The sequence below is a fragment of the Pempheris klunzingeri genome, chromosome 20, assembly GCF_042242105.1.
Source record: "Pempheris klunzingeri isolate RE-2024b chromosome 20, fPemKlu1.hap1, whole genome shotgun sequence".
Classification (NCBI taxonomy): Eukaryota; Metazoa; Chordata; class Actinopteri; order Acropomatiformes; family Pempheridae; genus Pempheris; species Pempheris klunzingeri.
In genome coordinates, this window is record NC_092031.1 from 1,599,883 (window position 1) to 1,619,065 (window position 19,183).

Consider the following 19,183-nt stretch of genomic DNA (forward strand, 5'->3'; position numbering starts at 1 on the left):
TCACTGCTCTTTGTAAAATGGACACAGGTCCACGTAATTGCCCTTGTTTTTAGCCCGGACGCCGGGGTAAAGAGGCTCAGTGAAGGTGGTGTTAAAGGTGTAGAGGTGAATCAGAGTGTCTGCACAGACTCTGTAGAAGGACAGCGTCCCAGCAGGCCAGTCCAGAAACACCCCGACTCTGCTGCAGCCAGTGGAGGGAAGAGCTTCTTTCCACACCTGACCGTCATAATAGGCGCAAAGATTTGGACTCTCTAATCCGAAACACCACGATATGGTGTTACATCCAAACTTGTTCAGCGAACCGCTTCCCTTTCTTTGAATTCCCTTGTATGCAGCAGCGACGTAGACGGATTCCTTGGAGCCCTGACTCCACTCCACCTCCCAGTAATGGCGCCCGTCTAACCCGTCTTTACACAACGCCTGCGGTTGTTTCTCAAACCTCTCTGGGTCGTCGGGATATTTCTGCCGCTCTCCATACGTTGCCCTTTTGTTGTCCTCAGACAGGGTGAGGCAGTTGTTGGCGGTGTTGGGGTCCAGGGTGAGATCACAGGCGTCTGATAGATGGAGCAAAACAAAATGTCTCATTAGTTATTCTGACGTCACGTGTTCACAAAAGCATTAAAAAAGGACTTACACCAAATCAAAGTCTTTCTGTCCGTCACAGCATTCACATCATCGATGTCAGGCTTTGCGAACATGGTGGAAGTCAGTCTGCCGTCCTTGTAGTGGTAGATGGTTGCTCCCGTGTACTTCTCATCTGCTATGGCTGCTATCAGGAAGCGGTAATAGGGGTTTCCTTGCATGACTTTGGCGAAAATGTTGAACCTTCTGGCTAGTGCTCTCATGTTGGCTAAAACTTCATCTGAGTAGTACCACGGCTCCTCATCGGTTCTTTCTAAGTCACGGGAATCCAGGTATCTCGTCATGGCGTCGAGGCAGGGGTCGTCGATCTCCAGGGAGGTGAAAACAAAGCAGAAAGCATCTTCTACACCTGGAGCGAGAACCTCTCTGTCCAGCTCGGTCTGATTTGGGACGATCTTTATTCCCTCCTTGGCAGCGATACAGGAATTGATGACGTTGATTTCTCTCTCTTTGTGATCCAGCCACCTGCTCAGTCTTTCCTTGCTGAGCGGTGACTTGTCTCCGTCTTCAAAGAGCTGTTTCACCGAGCTCTCATCTTCTTTACCTTCACGGATGAGGGGAAATTTCTTCGCCATGGTCCGCTGGAGGTTAGATACATAATAGCCGCACAGTTTTTGGAAACTGAGTAACTTCTTGCTGATCTGTGGAAAGTTCTCTTCCGATGCGTTGGTCAGAGAATCATTGCATCTCATTTCTGTTTCCCTTAAATCTTGCAGAGTGTCTTCCACCTTCCTCACGAGTCCGATGCTGATCGTACTCTTCAGCTCAGCAGCTTCTGAATACAAATCCCTCAGCGGCATCATCCAGACCTTCAGTGGGACGCTGCTCTCTCCCTTTTCTCCCACCAGCTTTGGAAGCGCTGCATAGGTTTTCACTGCATCTTCAAATGTCGCAGGGTTGCTTTCAAGATGCAAGTCTCCGTAGAATTTGCAGGAGAATTTCTTGGTCAGAGCTTCTTCTCCCGTCGTCAGCTTCATCTCAACCTTCCCCCCAACATCAAACGAAGGGATCTTGTTTATCACAGCTTTCATGCTGCCCTCCATCTCCTGAACGCTGCTGGCATCCAACTTCTCGCTGTCAAATACAAAGAAAGCATTCGCCCCATAAAGGATGCCTGTGACTACGTGCGTCGCCGTGGATTTCTTGATGACATTTTGCTGTTGGTCGTCCAAGTTTACAAGGTCAGTCATCAACAGCTGCTTGAAGTTGGTGGTCGCTTTGTACCGACACGTCACTCTGCTCTGATTCTTGAATTTCTTCGTGTCATTCAGATACTTGGCGGATCCTTCGACTTCAACCAGTCCACTCAAGAAACTGGCCTTCAGAGAAGCTTCGATATCAAGCTGAGAAGACTTGGATTCAATGGAGTCAGACGCAGACACTTCAAATGCACTGCTGGGCTGACGGTTTTCAACTGTGTTCTGCTGAAGAGTTTTAATGTCCCACAACGTCAAACCTAGAAAAATTGGAAATCATCAGTCATCTGATAAAGCGGGAGTCACAAAAAGTTCATCACAGTCGTGTTTGATTGATGATTTCTGCATGTTGCAGCTTCCTTTAACAGCTACCATATGTATTCTTTAACTGATTAATAAATAACCAATAAAGAAATGATTGGATTTAGGGTGTTTGCACAACATGACAGTAATTGTGTGACAATGCAACAATAAAAGTTCATGTTTGTGCCTTTAGACTTCAGATTAAGTGTTGTAGTATTGGTATTTTAACCCTAAACTCAGGGTCAACTGAATAATAAAACACAGGCATTTATTGTTTTGTTTCAGTTACATAACATCTGCAGACAACATCACTCTTCCTGAATCCTTCCTGAATCCTTCCACCTTCTGCGATGACTTCCACAAGCTCACCTGGAGCTGCCACACTGTTTCTCTATTTCCCTGTTTCGTTATCGTGGTTTAGGCAGAAGTCTGCTGGAACAAGCCCTAACGTTAGCTAATACATTAGCTAGCTGCAAACAGACTCCAGGTGAACTCCTGAAAGCCGTGATGTGTGGCCACGTCAGGCTCTTACTGCGGTCAGACCTGCCGATGTTCAACATTTGGAGCAAATGTATTCATGCAGGTAAGGCAGCGATGATAGCAGTGGCCTGTAAAGACTCAGCGATCAGTGAGCCACAGTGGAAGAGGAGAGAGCAAGACTGCAAACACAATCAGAACTGAACTGTAGTAAGAGTAACTGTAAGCTAGTGCCTGTTAGAGGAAGGCTCGGAGTGAAACTGAAATGACAGTGTGGTAAACAATAGCTCGGTTTGTATGAAGCTTTTGTCGTGAAGGCGTTAGCTGCCAGCTGAAGCATGCAGGGCAGGCTAGCCGACAGGTGACAGACACACAGGTGAATCTAACAGTGCAAAGGGATTAGACATCAAAGCCGTGGTATTCAATTATAACTTCTTTTCACAGTGCGTGTTAATGAACAGGTGAGGTTAAAGGAAGTGTTTCCACTCTATGAAATGATTTCAAAGCTCCTGTAAACAGAGCTGAGACAGATTTAGAAACATGTTTCTACAATTACAGGACTGATGGAGACTTACCTGGGATCACTTCATCCTTGACAGCATCATAGAGCATTCCCAGGGTGAAGGGTCGACTCAGGGCAGCAACGCACAGTCTATCTGAGGCCATCTCTCCGACCTGGTGACAAGTGTCAAGACAGTCACCACACAGGCTGCAGTGCTTAATTCAAACCTCCGTCAGCTGCAGCCAGCTCTCCTCCTCCACCCAAACAGACAGGATGACTGAGATGACAGTCTACTGTACTTAGTGTAGCCCTGTATAAAAATCATTTGGGTTACAGTGCCTAAAATTAGTATAATAAGTATAATAAAAGTATAATAAATAGTGGTATTAAAAAGTTCATGATATGTAGGAGAGAAAGTTCATAAGGTTTAAAAAGGGTTAAAATATGTGCAGGATAAAAAGAATAAACATGTTATGTACAGTTTAATAGATTTGACCATTTACAGTTAAAAGAAAGTTTAGGTTTTAAGTTCATTTGAAATATTTGTAATATGGAAGAAAGGACAGATGAAGAAGAAATGTGTGTTCTCCTGTGTAATCTACCTTACCTGTGTTATGTCAATCACTTCATTCCTGTGTTGCTTTTGGTTGCGTATCAAACTCACGAGCCAATCAGAGTACGCTCACTGCAACGGGTTAAATCTCATTTATAGTTGTGTATTCATATGAATGTGTGTGGGCCCACAGGTAAATATTGATGTTTGAGTGTTTTGAAATTGAGGTTGACTTACAGATGTCAAAAGGAGTAAATTTTCATTTAATTTTAAATATATAAAACAAAAGAGGTTTTGTTTGCTTGTAGCAGAGGAGTTAAAGATCCCACATTGTGTTTGGTTTTGAAACTAAAAAAGGGAAGTAACACCTTTAAGAGGTTGGGAAATTAATTTAGATTATTCATTCTGGTACAGGAGACTTGAATTTGTGTATTTTCACTTCTTAAATATTATTTCATTTTGCATAAATAAATACCTGTGAGGTTTTTTGTATTTAAAGTACAGTTGTGGTGGTCATTATTAAAATAGGTCATAATCAAAGTTACAGACAAACATATTAACCCTGGAGAACCCACGGGGTCAAGTTTGGCCGCTGTTAATTGCTGCCACCCAAAATGAACAAACGTAAAAAAAATTGTCAAATTTAACTTCAAAAACCCAGAGTGCCACTTCTGACCCCTGCATAGAGACACTTAGTGGATGAATATTGAACTGACATGAGCCAGAGTGGTAGTGACAAGATGACTGACCACATGCTGTTTCGTTGAGCTGGAAACCTTCCCGAACAAAATCATCTTCTCAGCAAACCAGTGGTTGGTAAAATAGTGTATTTTTTGTTAATCTATTTAGTATTAGCTTGCAGAATGCCTAGAAGTATGTTTTATATTCTTTTTGGATAAATTAGCAACTCTGAGCTAGTTCAAAAAACGATGGGCCAAAAATGACCCTCTGGGTGTATGGGTTAAAAAATGACCCTTTGGTTCTTTGAGTGACTTTGTAGATGGAGAATGGTGACAGTCCTGTATTTGGCTAAAGCCTTGAAATAAATTCATTTGTATAATATATTTTACTAAGTTACCTCGGTAGTACAGGGCCAGAGACTAATACTTATAATAACTATAATAATATAATAACTTATTACTTATTTTATATATATATAATATATATAATAAGTAAATTGCCGTCGATGTGCTGTGTGCAAGGACCTCAAAACTGAAATGCACTGTGAAAAATGTGCAGTTCCTCTCTGCATCAACAAAAAAAGAAATTGTTTCAAAGATTACCACAATGTCTAGTGTGAGTTCCTCTCTCTAGCAGAACAGATTTTTTGATAAGCAAAGAATCATGGTGTTAGTTTTTTGGCCTTGTGTTCTTGTTTCCATTGGCCAAAGTGTGTTTGTACATTTGAAATCCAGTTCTAACATGCAAAAAAAACATTGTTAAATGTAGCTGTGTGGTTAACTGATTATTTTCCCAAGTTTAAAATAGTTTGCATTGACAGTGTTTGTTATTGTGATTCTTTGAAATGATACGCCTAAAGCCCAATGGGTCAAATTTGACCCTAATCCTAAATTAGGGAATAAAGGGTTAAAATTGAAAAAGTGGATATTTTGGTGTTCAGTGAACTTATAGCAGTCATTTAATGCATAGTTCATAATTTTCCAAAGAAGAAAAGGGTTCTTGGGTTCTCCAGGGTTAAATTAGTTGTATTTTCCTACAGCGAGCCCAGGCCCTGTCCCATTGTATTAACCACTCTAGCTTTAAATTTAACTACATGGGACCTGGGTTACATTAGGAATGCAGTGTTTGTGGAGTTCAGTGAAAGTCTCACCCAGTTTGTCGATCAGATGAGTTGTTGTGAGTCTTCTGAGCTGCCAGTCCGACGGCCTGTCATGCTGTGACACTATTAATACCCTAACCCCCCCGGACACGCCTCCATTCTGCCCATTCCTCCTCCACCGCAGCTTCACTCTTACCTGTGCTTACCTGTACTGCAGTGGCTGCAGGACTGGGGAATTCTCTAGAACATATGGCTGCTATCAGGCAATCGACTCTCCATCACTGTGTGTTCGTCCGTCCAGGAGTATTTACATTTTATATCACTTTTATATCACTGAAACAACAAGTGCTAGTTTCCTGTGACCATAAAAGGGTCTGTTATATAATTTGGCGGAAGTTTCTCTCCAGAAATGAAAACCCCCCATCTGAAATTTGATCAAGTTGATTCTGTGGAATGATCACTTTCACGTTCCTGCAGGTCAGGAATAGTCTGCACCTGTTAAATGACGGTAACCGACCAGGAAGTTTGACAATAGCTGGGGTTGTTTTCCTCGTTTCAGTGATTGAAACGATGTGACTGAAGCTCCCTGTGGCCTCAAAGTTTGGTGTTTGGTATGACACAGTGGTTTCTGTGTCATACAGCAGGTTTTTCTACATGCATGCAGCAACACTCCCACAAACCAACTCTTGATCACACTCCAGCATTTTGATTAACTGCTCAAACAACAAACAGGGCGGTTTACAGGTGCTTTTCCACGGCCAAGGCCTTAAAGAGAAGGAAATTACTCCTCCAAGGAGGTTTTGGTTAATAAATTGTTGGTTTGAAGCTTTTAGTTATGAAACTTGACCCACAACGAATAACTCATTTCCAGATTTGGACCAAAGCAAACAGACTTTAACGTTAACTTACAGCCTTCTGTAGCTGAGAAGTATTAAATAAAAGGACAAGAACAAATTTTGACAAGGAAGGAGGGAAAGGGTGAGCAAACAAAGTGAAGAAAGAATAAACAACCAAATAGCTGCTATCGCTACACATTTTTAGCCTACAAATAACTTTAAATGTCCTGAAGCGGGAGAGAAAGGCGTGATTCAGCACTGGCAGGGAACACTATCCATCATGTTAAAGGGGACGGCGGTGGAGGAGAGAAGAAGAAAAAGCTGTCTCGAGCTGTGAAAAAGGAGTCTGCACAATAAGAAGAGTTGCCAGACGAGGCTGGTGAGGATTACTCCTCCTCGGCTCGCTGCCGTCTTCCTCCCAGACTGTCCATTTATTGTCTTCCTGTGCTCTCTTTCAAAGCCTTCGCCTGCATCCCTCCTCCCTCCAGAGTGTGCTCCTCCTATGCCAGTGTCAGAGAAGGTGTTTCAAGAAAAGCTCCCTGTGGAATACGTCCTGTTTGATTTGAGTCTCATTTCTTATTTCTAGCCTTAAAGTGTATAAAGAAAGACGGACGACACGTCTCCACTTCCTCCCACTGTACAGAAATGGAGCCAAAATGGAGTCAGTGCAGTGGCGCTCAGGGCTGAACATGGGGCTGGATCAGGAAAAAGATAAAACCAAACGTATCAGAAAAATACATCAACATGATGAATACCTAAAATGGCAGACATGGGGTTTATCACCTATGCTGGGGGCCGTCCAGGTGTTTTGGCTTCACCTTTGTGGGACAGTCACGTCGTCTACATACTCCACATACTCATGGAGCATAATGAGGAGATGTTGTTAACTAATGTACCAAGTTAGAAACATGTTAATACTGAATGTAACTTATTTTGTTTTCTCTGCTTCATTTCATCTCTTTTCCACCAAATTAACGTTTCCTCGACCAAAGTGCCGCCCACACTCATATTGGTACGTTTTCCTAACCTTAACCACACACCAGAGTCTGGATGCAACCTGGACTGGACTGTAACACCACCCCAGAGCATACATGTAATGTTTCAATCCCTGAAAGAAGCATTCTCAACATGATCCAGGTAGCCATGACATTTGACAGCAAAGTGTGATTCCAAAGTGACAAGTTAAAGCGCACTAATCAATACATTTGTCATCATGAAGGACAGAGAAAAAAAAAAACCACAAGAGCAAAATACAAGAACCAAATCCAAGCGTTCGCAAGAGCAAACAAGACTAATACATGACAGGCGTGCAGGGAAGAGATATATAGATATATAGTCTACAGTAGTATATATTATTCTCATAAGAAGGTGCTCAAGCCTGTGAAACTGTGCAGTACTTTTATATGCACATTACTCTGTAATAGTGAAAGCAGAGGTTTAAGTTGTTCTTCCTCTCACTTGGCCTGCTTTACCCTCATAACCATTTATCTCGGCGACAGAATACATTACAGCACTTTGCTCTGATACCACAGGTCTCCCCCAGAGGTAATAAAACTCACTTTTAATATTGAAAACAAGTTGCACCGGCTTTTGTGCCAGACATTCATTTATTCAAGTTTCTTGTCTCCATTTTTAATTTGCTTTGATGGAGGAAAGAAGATGAAATGAAGTTATCCTTCCTCATGTCTGTAATACCCTGTTGAACAGAGGGGAAAAAAAAAACGATAAGGAGTAATTGCACAATCGCGTTCCCCTTCCCGCCCACTTCAAACCATCTAACATACCGTCGTGACTGTAGCATATAATTAACTTCATCACGCATGCTGCTGTGGTGAGATAAGGAAGGAGAGGGTGGCACTGACTGCTGCTGGGGGGGTAGAAGCCAGGAGGGATGGACGTACCACCACATTTTGGACAAATAATTCATCCTAAAGTTGTATTTCATCCCCGTCTCCTCACAGTTATGTTTCTGTACTGTTAATATGCAACAGAGCAGCACTGCACAGGTGTGGGTGGGCTCGTATTCAGGGGTTGGGAGCCTCTTATCGACAATGTAGAAACATTTTTGAAGATTGTTTTTGCACAGAATGACCATATTATCAATTATGAGCTTTTCAAATGTACACTTCCTGTGAAGGGACGGAGTCAGCCAATGGGAAATAAAATCCTCCTCAAATCTTGGCAGCTTCTCAACAGCAACCTTTGCTGTTGAATTCTGCATGAGGTCTCCGTGGAGTGTCAGTCCCATGTGAACTGGGCGTTAGCGCTCATACAAGTTCTCAGGCATCACCAGTGGGACACCTCGACAGGTTTCTCTTTGAAAACACTCAGCGGAGATGCAAAGAGAAGCTGTTTGGACTCAAACGTCCACCTGACCTGAATAAACTGATGCAGGCCTGCACGGTGTTGGAAAAACATCTTAGCATGATGTTTATCCACCAATATATGACTTGATTTTATGTTCAAAGTTGTCAGTGCCAATATATTGATAATCTCCTCACATCACATCGCTCAGAAGTGCCTGATGGTCAAGATTAAATCATCGCTGTTTTCCCTCCAACATCACATCAGTCAAATGATGTTTTTCCTCGCAGATGGGTGCAACTAGGAGACTAACAGAAAAGAGTTTAAACCCAAAGAGAAAGTCGTTTTTACATTCGGTTAGTGAAAATGTAATTATGTCCTCATCAAAGGAACGTTCATGTTTTACCGTCGGATGGAAACTGGTTGTGGTTAAAGTATTCAGAAGTCTTATAACAAGGACAACACACCCATTAAAAGTCACAAGTATTAAAATGTTCTCATAATGAACCGGTGCCCATTTAGAATTGGTAACTTTTGGAAAAGAGAACTGCACTGAAACAATGAGCCATTTTCAGGATCATGGATCTTAAACTGGAGCTCCTAAAGTCAAAATGCAAAGAAAAGAAAAAAAATAATAGGACTCGACATTCATAGGATGACAAAATCTTAGAGAACACAGATGGCTTGTTGGGTCGCAGCTACGTCTAACACACACAGACATTTCTTCCCAAATAGCATGAGGCCTGATGGGAGAGTGCAATTTACTGGACGGACAATTTGCTTGTCAAATGTTCCTCAGCTGTGGCATCTCATCAGGGACATAAGCTGGTGGAGCAGCAGGACTGAAAACACCCACTCAGAGCTGCCTGCTAACATCAGAGCGGCGTCCCATCACTTTCTGGACCGTTCAGCTCCAAACACTGAATGTTTCTGTCACCGTGTAAACTTCAGGTTACATTAAAGATTCACTGAAGCTGTGAATTAAAGCTCACATGAAGTTATTATTATTGAACTACTATTACAGGAACCAAAAACAGACGCTGTGTCGCAGAGGAGGAGCGTAACATTTTCCAATTAAAGGGCTGGAGGGAGTTGAATGTTTTGAAGTGCAGTCAGTTCAGGTGAGGGCTCGGTCCAATTCGACAGACTTCAGTCGATGAGAAGCAGACAGCAGCTCAATAGAATTCATCATCAGGTTTACTCAACCAAACATGTGAAACATGGGCGGAGAGTCGAGCACAGTGCACGCTCTGTCTGCCAATACAGATCTTACATGGCACATGTTCCACAGTGATCCACGTCCACGCTGTGTGAAGGTACAAGCTGCTGCTGCAGCACAGATCAGAGTCGTCGTGCATCACACGGACACACGTGTTGAGCTTTGATCCTCTTAGAGCAGACACACACACATGGATGACACGTGTGACCAGAGGAAGGTAATAAACGTCAGGCAGTGCAGAACAAGCCTCCATGTAAAGAATCACGTGAACTGTGAGCTAAACACACACAGAGACAATGTTCATACCTTAAACCAGCATCACTCACCACATAACTCCATATCCTTTAGTCTGTAACACAAATTCAGAATCAGAAAGTTGTCATTGCACCAGTAGTGCAACAAAATTTGTGCTAAAATCCTACAAATACATTGTGACTCACAAACACATTCGCTCATTCAGTAATAAATAATAAAAAAGGCATAAGAGCAGCAGCAGAAGTGTAAAGGGGAGTTTGCAGGACCAAATAGCAGCACAGTCAATGGAAGAGCAGGTGATAATCTGCTGGCTGGGTGGATGGGAGGCAACTGGACCAGAGAGGGACGGGCTAGACTCGTAGTTAAACCCGGAACCGGGGTCAGCAACAGGCGGAGAATCGGTGACAGGCGGGAGGTCAGGTAGTCAGCAGGCAGACAGAAGACAGGAAGGACACAGGCGTAGCTCGTGGTCAGGAACAGAAGGCTGAGGTAGTTACCAGGGCAGAGACGAGGAGCTGTAGTCAGGGGCAAAACCAGGAAATCAGTCCAAAGAGAAGTGCTGGAAGGTCAGGCATGGAGCAAAGACAATCTGGCACTGAGTGAGTCTACTGCTGAGCCTAAATAGGCAGGTGAGTGCAATGACTGCAGCTGTGGAACCAGGTGAGGGTGATTGCCACTGATAGGGAGGCGTGGCCAGGTGAGCAGGTCAGAGAGTGTGGAAAAATTGTGACATAGTGACACAGTGACACAGTGACACAGTGCACCTGTGAGGTGTGTGGGGAGGGTTTGAGTTATCATATCATTCCCTTCCTATAATTAATCATTTTTATTATTAATATTCTTTTCAGATCAGATCTTTTTGATTCTGTTCATGTAGAAGTTTTAGTTCAGATCATAACTGAATGAATCGGAGCTTCTTCTTTTTTTCCCACTTGACATGAATTTTTACTGACTGAATTTAAGTGGGTTTTTTTCTATTGTACAATTTAGAATGAAACAACTGACGATAATAGATTCAGTGGTATTTAAATCCCAACATTTAGTGCTCAGCAGTGACTACTTTTCACAATAAAAGCACTCAGTTGCTTATGAGATTGAAATCCTTACAGCTTTACTCTTATTGTTTTATGTGTCACTTCAAATTCTTGCCAAATTTATAATGTTTGACAAACAGCAGCGATCCCTTACTGCCCTTTTTCTGCCCAGAGACACATAACAGATGATTGCTTCCACCGCTCTGCTTGCTGGGAGGCTTATTCTCCTTAAATGGACACGTCCTTCCTCACCTACTCATAACAGATGCACTGATGAGACACTGCAGGTTCTTCTGGAGATGTTCCCTCCAGAAAACCTGGCCACCCTTTTGAGAACATATTGACACCCTGGCTATAAGCTGCACATTGTCAACCACAGAATACTGTCAACACACATTGCCAACGCTGCCAGCTGTAGATGCTATTCATCTGTGTGTAAAGGAAGACGCAGAGGGTTTAATTGTGTAGCGTCAGGCGTCATAACCCTGAGCCCTGACTGTAGTGATAACTTACTTTGTCATTTCATGCAGCTTGGAACTGATTTCTGTACTTTAATACCCTTTCACACATACATACAGTAACCTTGTGTGTGAAAGGTGCTGCTGCAGGAAACATTTCTGGGAAGATTGAAGGAAAGTTTCTCTTGAGAGTGTGAATCATCTGAGAAATCACAGCAGCTCTGGGCGCTGGGCGGTCAGACGGGCAGGTATTGACAAAACTGCAGCTACTTATCGCCTCGCTCTTCTCCTACAGACTATACTATACCTGTTCCACACACACCTTCCCCTCCCCCCTCGGCCTCTTTTGTTTCTCTCTTCTCAGACTCGCTTCACACGTGAGGCTTAAAAAGCAGATATGAAGGAGCTCGTGGGCGTTGAGAGGGAGGAAAATCAGGTTTCCCAGCAGGAAAGGATTATGTGGAGAAGACACGAGAGGTAGTTTAAAAGGGAAGGCTTCGGTAGTTCAGCGGCTCAGGGGCAGAGGTGAGCACAAAAATAAAAAAGGGCAGCAGCTGGATGCAGCGGGGGCACCCACACACTTATTTTATTATTAATCATTTAAGCATTTCGATGCACACTTCCATGCAACAGGTCACACGAAGGCAGCAGACTTAAGCTTCCCCAGAACAAAAGTTCTCCATGAACTCAGTTTACAGCTCGTCCCAAACTGACGGAGAAGTTTTTGATCATGTAAGTTCAATAAATTCGACTTATTGCGTCGAAGGAGGAAGGAAAGAACAACCTTATTAGAACAGAGCAAGTTCAGTGTTCTTTGAATTATAGACACATGGTGAACTATTGTGTTTCTAACCAAACATTTCATTAAAAAAAAAAAAATCTCTCCTTTTTTTCCACCATTTCCCAAAAAAGTAGAAAAGTAGAGTTGATTTGGAGGGAAAATAAGATGATAGGCTCCATTTCTCTGTGCGTACTGATGACGGACACGACCACAGGACACGGCATGAGTTTGTTTCTGACTCTCTGACCCCCTCTAGCTCCCCTCTCCCTTCCTCCCTCTCTCTTTTTGACTCATTTACTGGCCTCCTTTCTTCCTGTACTCTACCCATTTTCCACCTCGGTGGCTCCTCACAAACACAGACAGTATTGGCGTGTACAGAGGACCGCATTGTGACAACAGCCCTCCTCATGGACACACAGCATTAGTCACAGAGGCCTGGATGCATGCAGAGATGTTAAGACGTGGCTATAAAAGGGTCTGTGTCTGTGCAATAGGAGGAAAACAGCAGCGGATTAGGTTCCTATAAACAATCGGCAAAGAGGAACCGGTTCAAATTACTGCTTTATTGTTTCTTTATTAGTAGTAGTAGTAGTAATCTTTATATCAGCGATAAAAGATAAATACAGAGGAGTAAAATAACAAATATGAATGACCTTATAATTAATTAGTTTCTCTTTTTCTTTGTCTTTTTTGTGTCAAAGACTTTCCAGTAATCTAGATCAGGTGTACCTCTGCGTTTTATCCACTGTGGCACATTTACAACCTTTTTTAATTGTAATTTCTATGTTTTTTTCTTTGGGTCGACGGCTCTGTCTATCACACGTACACACCATCACGACGTGCAGCAGCAGAGCAATGTGGAGACGGCAGAGGGAAAAAGGAACAGGTGAGCATTAAAATGGAGAAGAGCCCTGCAGCTGGACGTGAGCGTGTTTCAGCCTGAGAGTTCCCAAAACACCACCACACAGTCACACCATGAGGCTGAAATGTTTCCTCCTCCTAATATGGAGCACGTCGGCGACACAAACCCCCGACCCAGCGCTCAGACCTCCACCCTGAGGATGATCGCAAGCAGCCACGTGTGCAGAAATCAGAACCACCACTTTAACGCCTTCCTCTGCCCGCTGAGCTTCAGCGTTAAGGATGTTGTGTAAGAGACTTAGAGGATGAATCGGATGAAACATTGATTGTTTTTTACATTTTTATTCACTTTCAAACAGCAGCTCTAACTGTTTCCTCCACAGCATTCTGCACGCAGAAGCTCCGCAGTGTTTCCCCAAAGCTGGACTGCATTGATCCATCCATCTATTAAAAAAGACAGCATGAGGGCAAGAACAAAGTGTGTGTGTGTGTGTGTGTGTGTGTGTGTGTGTGCATTACCATATAGCTCTTCTCAGTTGGTCAGTGAGCAGAAGACTCAAACAAGTTGTTCAGGCTAACACACACACACACACACACACACACACACACCATCACAGTGCACACACCCCTCTGATAAACCATGTTGTTGGGGTTTCCTCTCGCTGCACTGCAGGGTATTGTGTTTGTTACAGCACTGCAGCACTGAACATCCACATGAAAAGGAAACAGAGACGAGGCGAAGTAAAGAAAATCCTGAAAATCAACTGGGAAAGGGGAGGGGGGGGGAGTGGGGAGGGGGGGTGTGCAGAGGCACAACAGAGCAAGAAAGGAAGAGCGCTGTGGAGGGATATGAGCCCATTTTAGAAGGTATTATCAGTAAAGATTGTTCAGGCTCTACATAAATACAAAGATGCGTTGATGGTGCAGAGACCGATCGAAGCAGAGGACCACGTCAGCCTGATGAAGAGAGCTGCTGCCATTCATTTGCTGAATTGTTCATTTGCAGGATGAACGGTGACACATGAGGATGCAGGCTTGTTTGTGCAGGTGTTGATTAGCGTTTTAAGTACAATTCCTCTAAATGTTCGGGATCTGTGGAGGGAAATAATAGAGGAGAAAAATGGCAGTGATTACAACCACTCAGTCACTGCTGGTTACAGTACAGGTGTGAAACTGTGCTGCTCGCTCACATGATCACCTGTGCAGATAAACACGACTGTGTTCACACCAGAAAATAATCATGATTTCCTTTTCAGGGGGATGCTCACATGTGAAAAGGAATGAGAATGATTCACGCTCGCTCTGGAACAAGCTTTGTCTGCGTGCCGTTTCACCTTGATGTTTTTATTTCAGGAAAGCGCTGCTGTTTACTATGTATTATGTACGATCTGGCTTTCATGCTGCTATTGGCTGAGGGCAAAACACCCACTGCCCAAAGGCTGAAGCCAAGAAACGTCTCAAGCTCAGCAAAATGAGAAAACACAGGCAAGAGACAGAGCCTGTGCAGGTCCGGACCGAGCCATGTGTGAATCATTTCATCGATCTTTAGAGTAATCCTGCTCATTCCACCTTAACGTTTCTGCTTGTCTAACTTGAATTAGCAGCCACAGTGAAACTCTGCACGGCCTGGCCAACACCTGCACTGATCACAGAGTCCGACAAACTGTTGCTGTGCTCGTTAAACCAGCCGCACACAGGCGGTAACACGGTGGGCTGACTAACGCTCGGTGCTCAGTGACTTTTATGGAAAAAAAATCCTCTGACTGAGTCACTGTGCGTGTTGGTGCAATATGATAATGCATCAGTGATTATGAAGTGATCAGCCTGTAAGAGCACAAGGAGACTATTCCTTTAGTGGTAAGTCGCTCCAATAAAAACATTATCAGGGACACTGCATAACATATTTCTTTCAGTGTTGTGAGCCTGACATATTAAGTTCCATTCAGCATTACATTCAGGAGGACACAGACATCTGAAAAACATGGACAAATAAAACCGAAGCATGAGCCTGTTTGTCGTGATGCTGGTAGGGATGTCCATCACTCAAAACTCTGGCCCAAACTGAACAACGTCTCGACATTCATAGTCTCCAGGGGATGAGACTTAAGGATTTAGATGAGGCCCATTATTCACTGGTGAGCAGCCACATCAAGCATCACTGACACAGTAAGACTCTGAATACACAGGGCAAAAGGAAAAGACTCAATAGTTCACAGATGGATCTCGTATCCCTGAATTCTCTGGGTGAAAAAGTAGAGAGGAGAACGAGGAGATAGTGGAGAGACAGCTGAAGCTTCAACGTTCAGATCCACCATCGTTTACAGTGTACGGTCTTGGCCACATGAATACACACACACATACACAAACACCCACATACACACAAGCAAACAGCATTCTTAAGTGGTGCTCCAGTGTCCAAGAAATCTGGCAGGCAGAGAAGAGAAACTGAGCTGGTGCAATGTGGGTAAACCCAGTGCAACAGCAGCACAGCAGCACACTGTTACCTACGAGCCGTCTCCACCTTCCACTTCTCTCTGCATGCATGTCTCTCTTGAGAATGTAGATCTCCAGGCAAGTTCAAATGCTGAGTATAACAAATAACAGCACATTATAGGAGCACACAGAACAGTTTCTGAGAGTGGAAACGCCTCCGTCAACACTCGCTGACCTCCAGCTTCACCTGGGTGTCAAACAGGTGAGGTCAGCTGTTCAATCATGATTCCTACAACTTCTTAATAACTCAAAAATTAGATTAGACTTTCTTTTATCAACTAAGAGTCTATAAACTGTCCTTCAAACTTTTATTGCATTCTGCTGCTTGCTGTAAAACCAACTAAAGATTCCTCAGAAGGCGTTTTAGGATCTCAACAGCGGTTACCTGCACCTTCTAGGGGTGATTTTAAGAACTAATAGTTACTTTAAAGCTCATAAAGGCTCCTGATTATATCGCTGACCTCTTATGGGCCTGAAGGCAGAGGTCTGTTTGTAATTCCTGGGTCAAGAATAAAAACCAGAGCAGACAGAGTCTCTGCAGTCAAGGCCCAGCTCTCATATCACATTCATAAGATCTGAGACTAATTAAACACCGTATGAGCTCTTATGTCCAGCGGAAGCCAGAAAGACAGAGAGGCAGAGATTCTCCACAAAGTGTCAAGTCTGTGTTTCAATCCGCTCATATTCCACAAAGAATACTGGCAGCAGAACTCATGATGAATGTGGTAAACACTCGAAGCAGGCAAACGAAAGAAAAATAAACCAAACAGCACAAAACATCCGAATGGGAAGACGCTCAGTGGACGTGTCGGCCTCAGCGGAGCCCTGATGTAACCCCCCCCACTCAGTAACAATGACCAGACAAAGTCAGCGCTGTATTAAAAAGGCTTGTTTCTCAACCGCTGTGACATTTATTGACTTCCACTGAGAGGACTCAGAGTTCCTCCGGTTTCATGTCCCAGGATGTGGGAGTCAAAGACGTCTCCATCCGTCGTGAATATGATGCTTGAAAAGTAAAGAAATGTACTTAATTACTTCAATATTTATCCTTCTCCTCTCCTCTCTCTCTCTCTCTCTCTCTCTCCCCCCACACACCCCTTCCTCCCCCACCAAAAGCCCAACCTCAAAACCCAGAGATGCTCTTGAACTGTGAATCCCCCCTCGGCCGTCAGCTTCTGTCTTTCAAGCTGCGGCTGCTGCTTTCTAAAGCGAGGGCGACTGAGCCGTCCCCAAAGTGGACAGCAGCAACAAAACACCAGAACAGGCAGAGATGGAGGGAAGAAGAAGAAGAAGAAGAAGAAGAAGAGGAAGAAGAAGAAGAGGAGGAGGAGAGAAAAACGAGCAAATGAATACTTTACAAGAGGAAGGAAGGGTGCAGCTCAAGTCCCTCTCTGGCACTTCTTAGCTTCGAGGCCACCTCCTATTGGTCGGTTTGGGTTTTTGTGCCCAGCCAGTTATTTGCCTTCGTGCTGCCTGGTTGCCCTGGTGACGAAGGATTAGACCCTGTGTGTGTGTGTGTGTGTGTGTGTGTGTGTGTTAGTCTTTCCTTCTTACTGAATGAATGCATATTCCTCTGAGGATGGGTGTACATATTCTTGGGTTTCTATGTATGTGGTGTGTGTGAGACAGAAACACTGCCCTGGAGGTGCTGGATCTATTTTACACTTGAAGGATGACAGAGGTGGATGGAGAAGCCTCGGCTCGCTGCTCTGCGTAGTTCATGTTAACCTGAGCCGACCGCCATCCTCATCCGTCACACTCACAGTAACGAGACGAGAACGACCGTGTTGTATTTAGCACTTGTGACCCTTTATTTGGACCTCGTAGGGCAGCAGTGATTCATGGGTATTTTCTCTCCCGGTACCTGCAGTAATGTTTTTTTCACATCAGCAAGGAATGATTTCATCTGCCTTCATCAACACCGCAACCAATGTAGGCTGCAAACAAAGGAGGCAGTACCCTAAAGAAATCAGTTTCATTAGGCTCTAACTTGTCAAAACTTGGGCTTAATGTAGTTTTTCAGGACAAATAGGACAGGATTTAAGATCTAGGACACATATTTCAGGTCACTGCTGAACTAAGAGAACGACAGTAAAGATTGAATCCATGCTCTCCTATAGGGTTTTGCATTACAGAACAAAATGGAAGCCAACAAGTGTGTTATCAGAAGCTCTGAGTGTCAAAGTGACAAACTCTTCCTCATCACCACAGATTTTAGATCAGCTGTCCTGTTAATACCTGAACCCTTAACACCAGACCTCTCTGGTCTACCTGCTGCCTGGGGGCCCGGAGGTGAATCACTGCTACTGTTCTTCTTCTCTGTTGAGACTCTGGAGCACAGACTTAAAAACAAAAACGGGATCGATGAGAGAACCGAAGTACTTTTTCATGGTCCTGACCATCGGATCCGAACCCCCCCGGCCCCCGGCCCCGCCCCTCGTCCCCCCGTCTCTCTGCTGCTGCCTCTGATCAGGCCTGACAACAGCATTCACTATTCATTAGGAGTAAGTTAGCGGGGAGCCGGCCTCAGGCACAGGTGGGGATGGAGAGGACATCCAGGACTTCAACAACAGCTACACACACATGAAGCATTAAAAGTGATGCGTAGGAACTTTCCAAGTGCAGAGGATTGGACCGCCATAAACACAAAGATATTAAGAAGTCACATTTTAACATAAATAAGCTCTTTTCAACAGAAACGTGCTCCAGGTGTGTCTAGAGACCCTAAAACTGTGAGGTAAGACCGTCCTCTCTCTTCTCGAGCCGCTCCATCTCTCAGTAAGTGTTTATTAGTTTGTCCACTTTGGGACGTCACGTGCAGGATACGTTATGTAACATACGACCTCCTTCAGCAGGCTGAATCCACCTCGCTGCAAAGCTCTCAAATGGTTCTTAGTGACTTAGATTACAGTCTTCATGTCCTCCAACCATGAGGAAGAGAGGACCAGAGGATTTAACTTCTGACAGAGGTTCACAGAAAAGGTTTTCACAGAGGCAGAAGTACTCGGTAGTACTGCAAAGAGACTCTGTTGTTGAGGTCAGGGTTAAGACGCACTGGTTCTGAACGGTCGTATTCAAAGGTGGAGCCAAGCCCCCACCACTGAAAACAGTGGACAAGAAAAACAGAATCGTACAAAAGGGGAAAACGGCACAGTTTCTCCTTGTCTTGGACTTTCTGGCACAGAAATTCAGTGCCTGTTTCCTTCCACACAGCCGGTCAGTGCTGACTTTGGGTGATCTTGTTGTCATTTTAAAGTTGCCTTTAAGTTGTGTGTTTGTTTCATATTGCTGCACAGAATGAGATCTAACTCACAGGGAGATCACGTGTGGAAAAGCCCACGACAGCTTTGCTATCTGCTCCCTGTTTCTATTGGGTTACCTCCGTGTTTGGCCTCTAGTGAGTAAAACTAATGTTGTCTCTGTGCTTTAGTTCCCACGGGGGGGCCGGGAGCATCGTCTCAGGCTCTTATATCCATGTAAACAGATTAA

The 19,183-nt window shown here is 44.0% G+C and overlaps 1 protein-coding gene across 1 annotated transcript; it reads right to left on the bottom strand.

Moving 5' to 3' along the window:
* Positions 1-3,284, bottom strand: LOC139220134 (stonustoxin subunit beta-like). The gene is made up of 3 exons (XM_070852206.1): positions 3,194-3,284; positions 635-2,098; positions 1-554 (listed from the first exon to the last, which is right to left on the bottom strand). Exons 1-3 carry the CDS (start codon positions 3,282-3,284, stop codon positions 1-3), a joined length of 2,109 nt encoding a protein of 702 aa, XP_070708307.1.
* Positions 3,285-19,183: the final 15,899 nt, after the last annotated feature.

Excerpts from the sequence above, each read along its gene's own strand:
- LOC139220134 (XM_070852206.1), bottom strand. The coding sequence starts at position 3,284 with ATGGCCTCAGATAGACTGTGCGTTGCTGCCCTGAGTCGACCCTTCACC. Across the intron at positions 2,099-3,193 it reads CAAGGATGAAGTGATCCCAG|GTTTGACGTTGTGGGACATT; the intron begins GTAAGTCTCCAT and ends CAATTTTTCTAG. Across the intron at positions 555-634 it reads CAGAAAGACTTTGATTTGGT|ACGCCTGTGATCTCACCCTG; the intron begins GTAAGTCCTTTT and ends TCCATCTATCAG.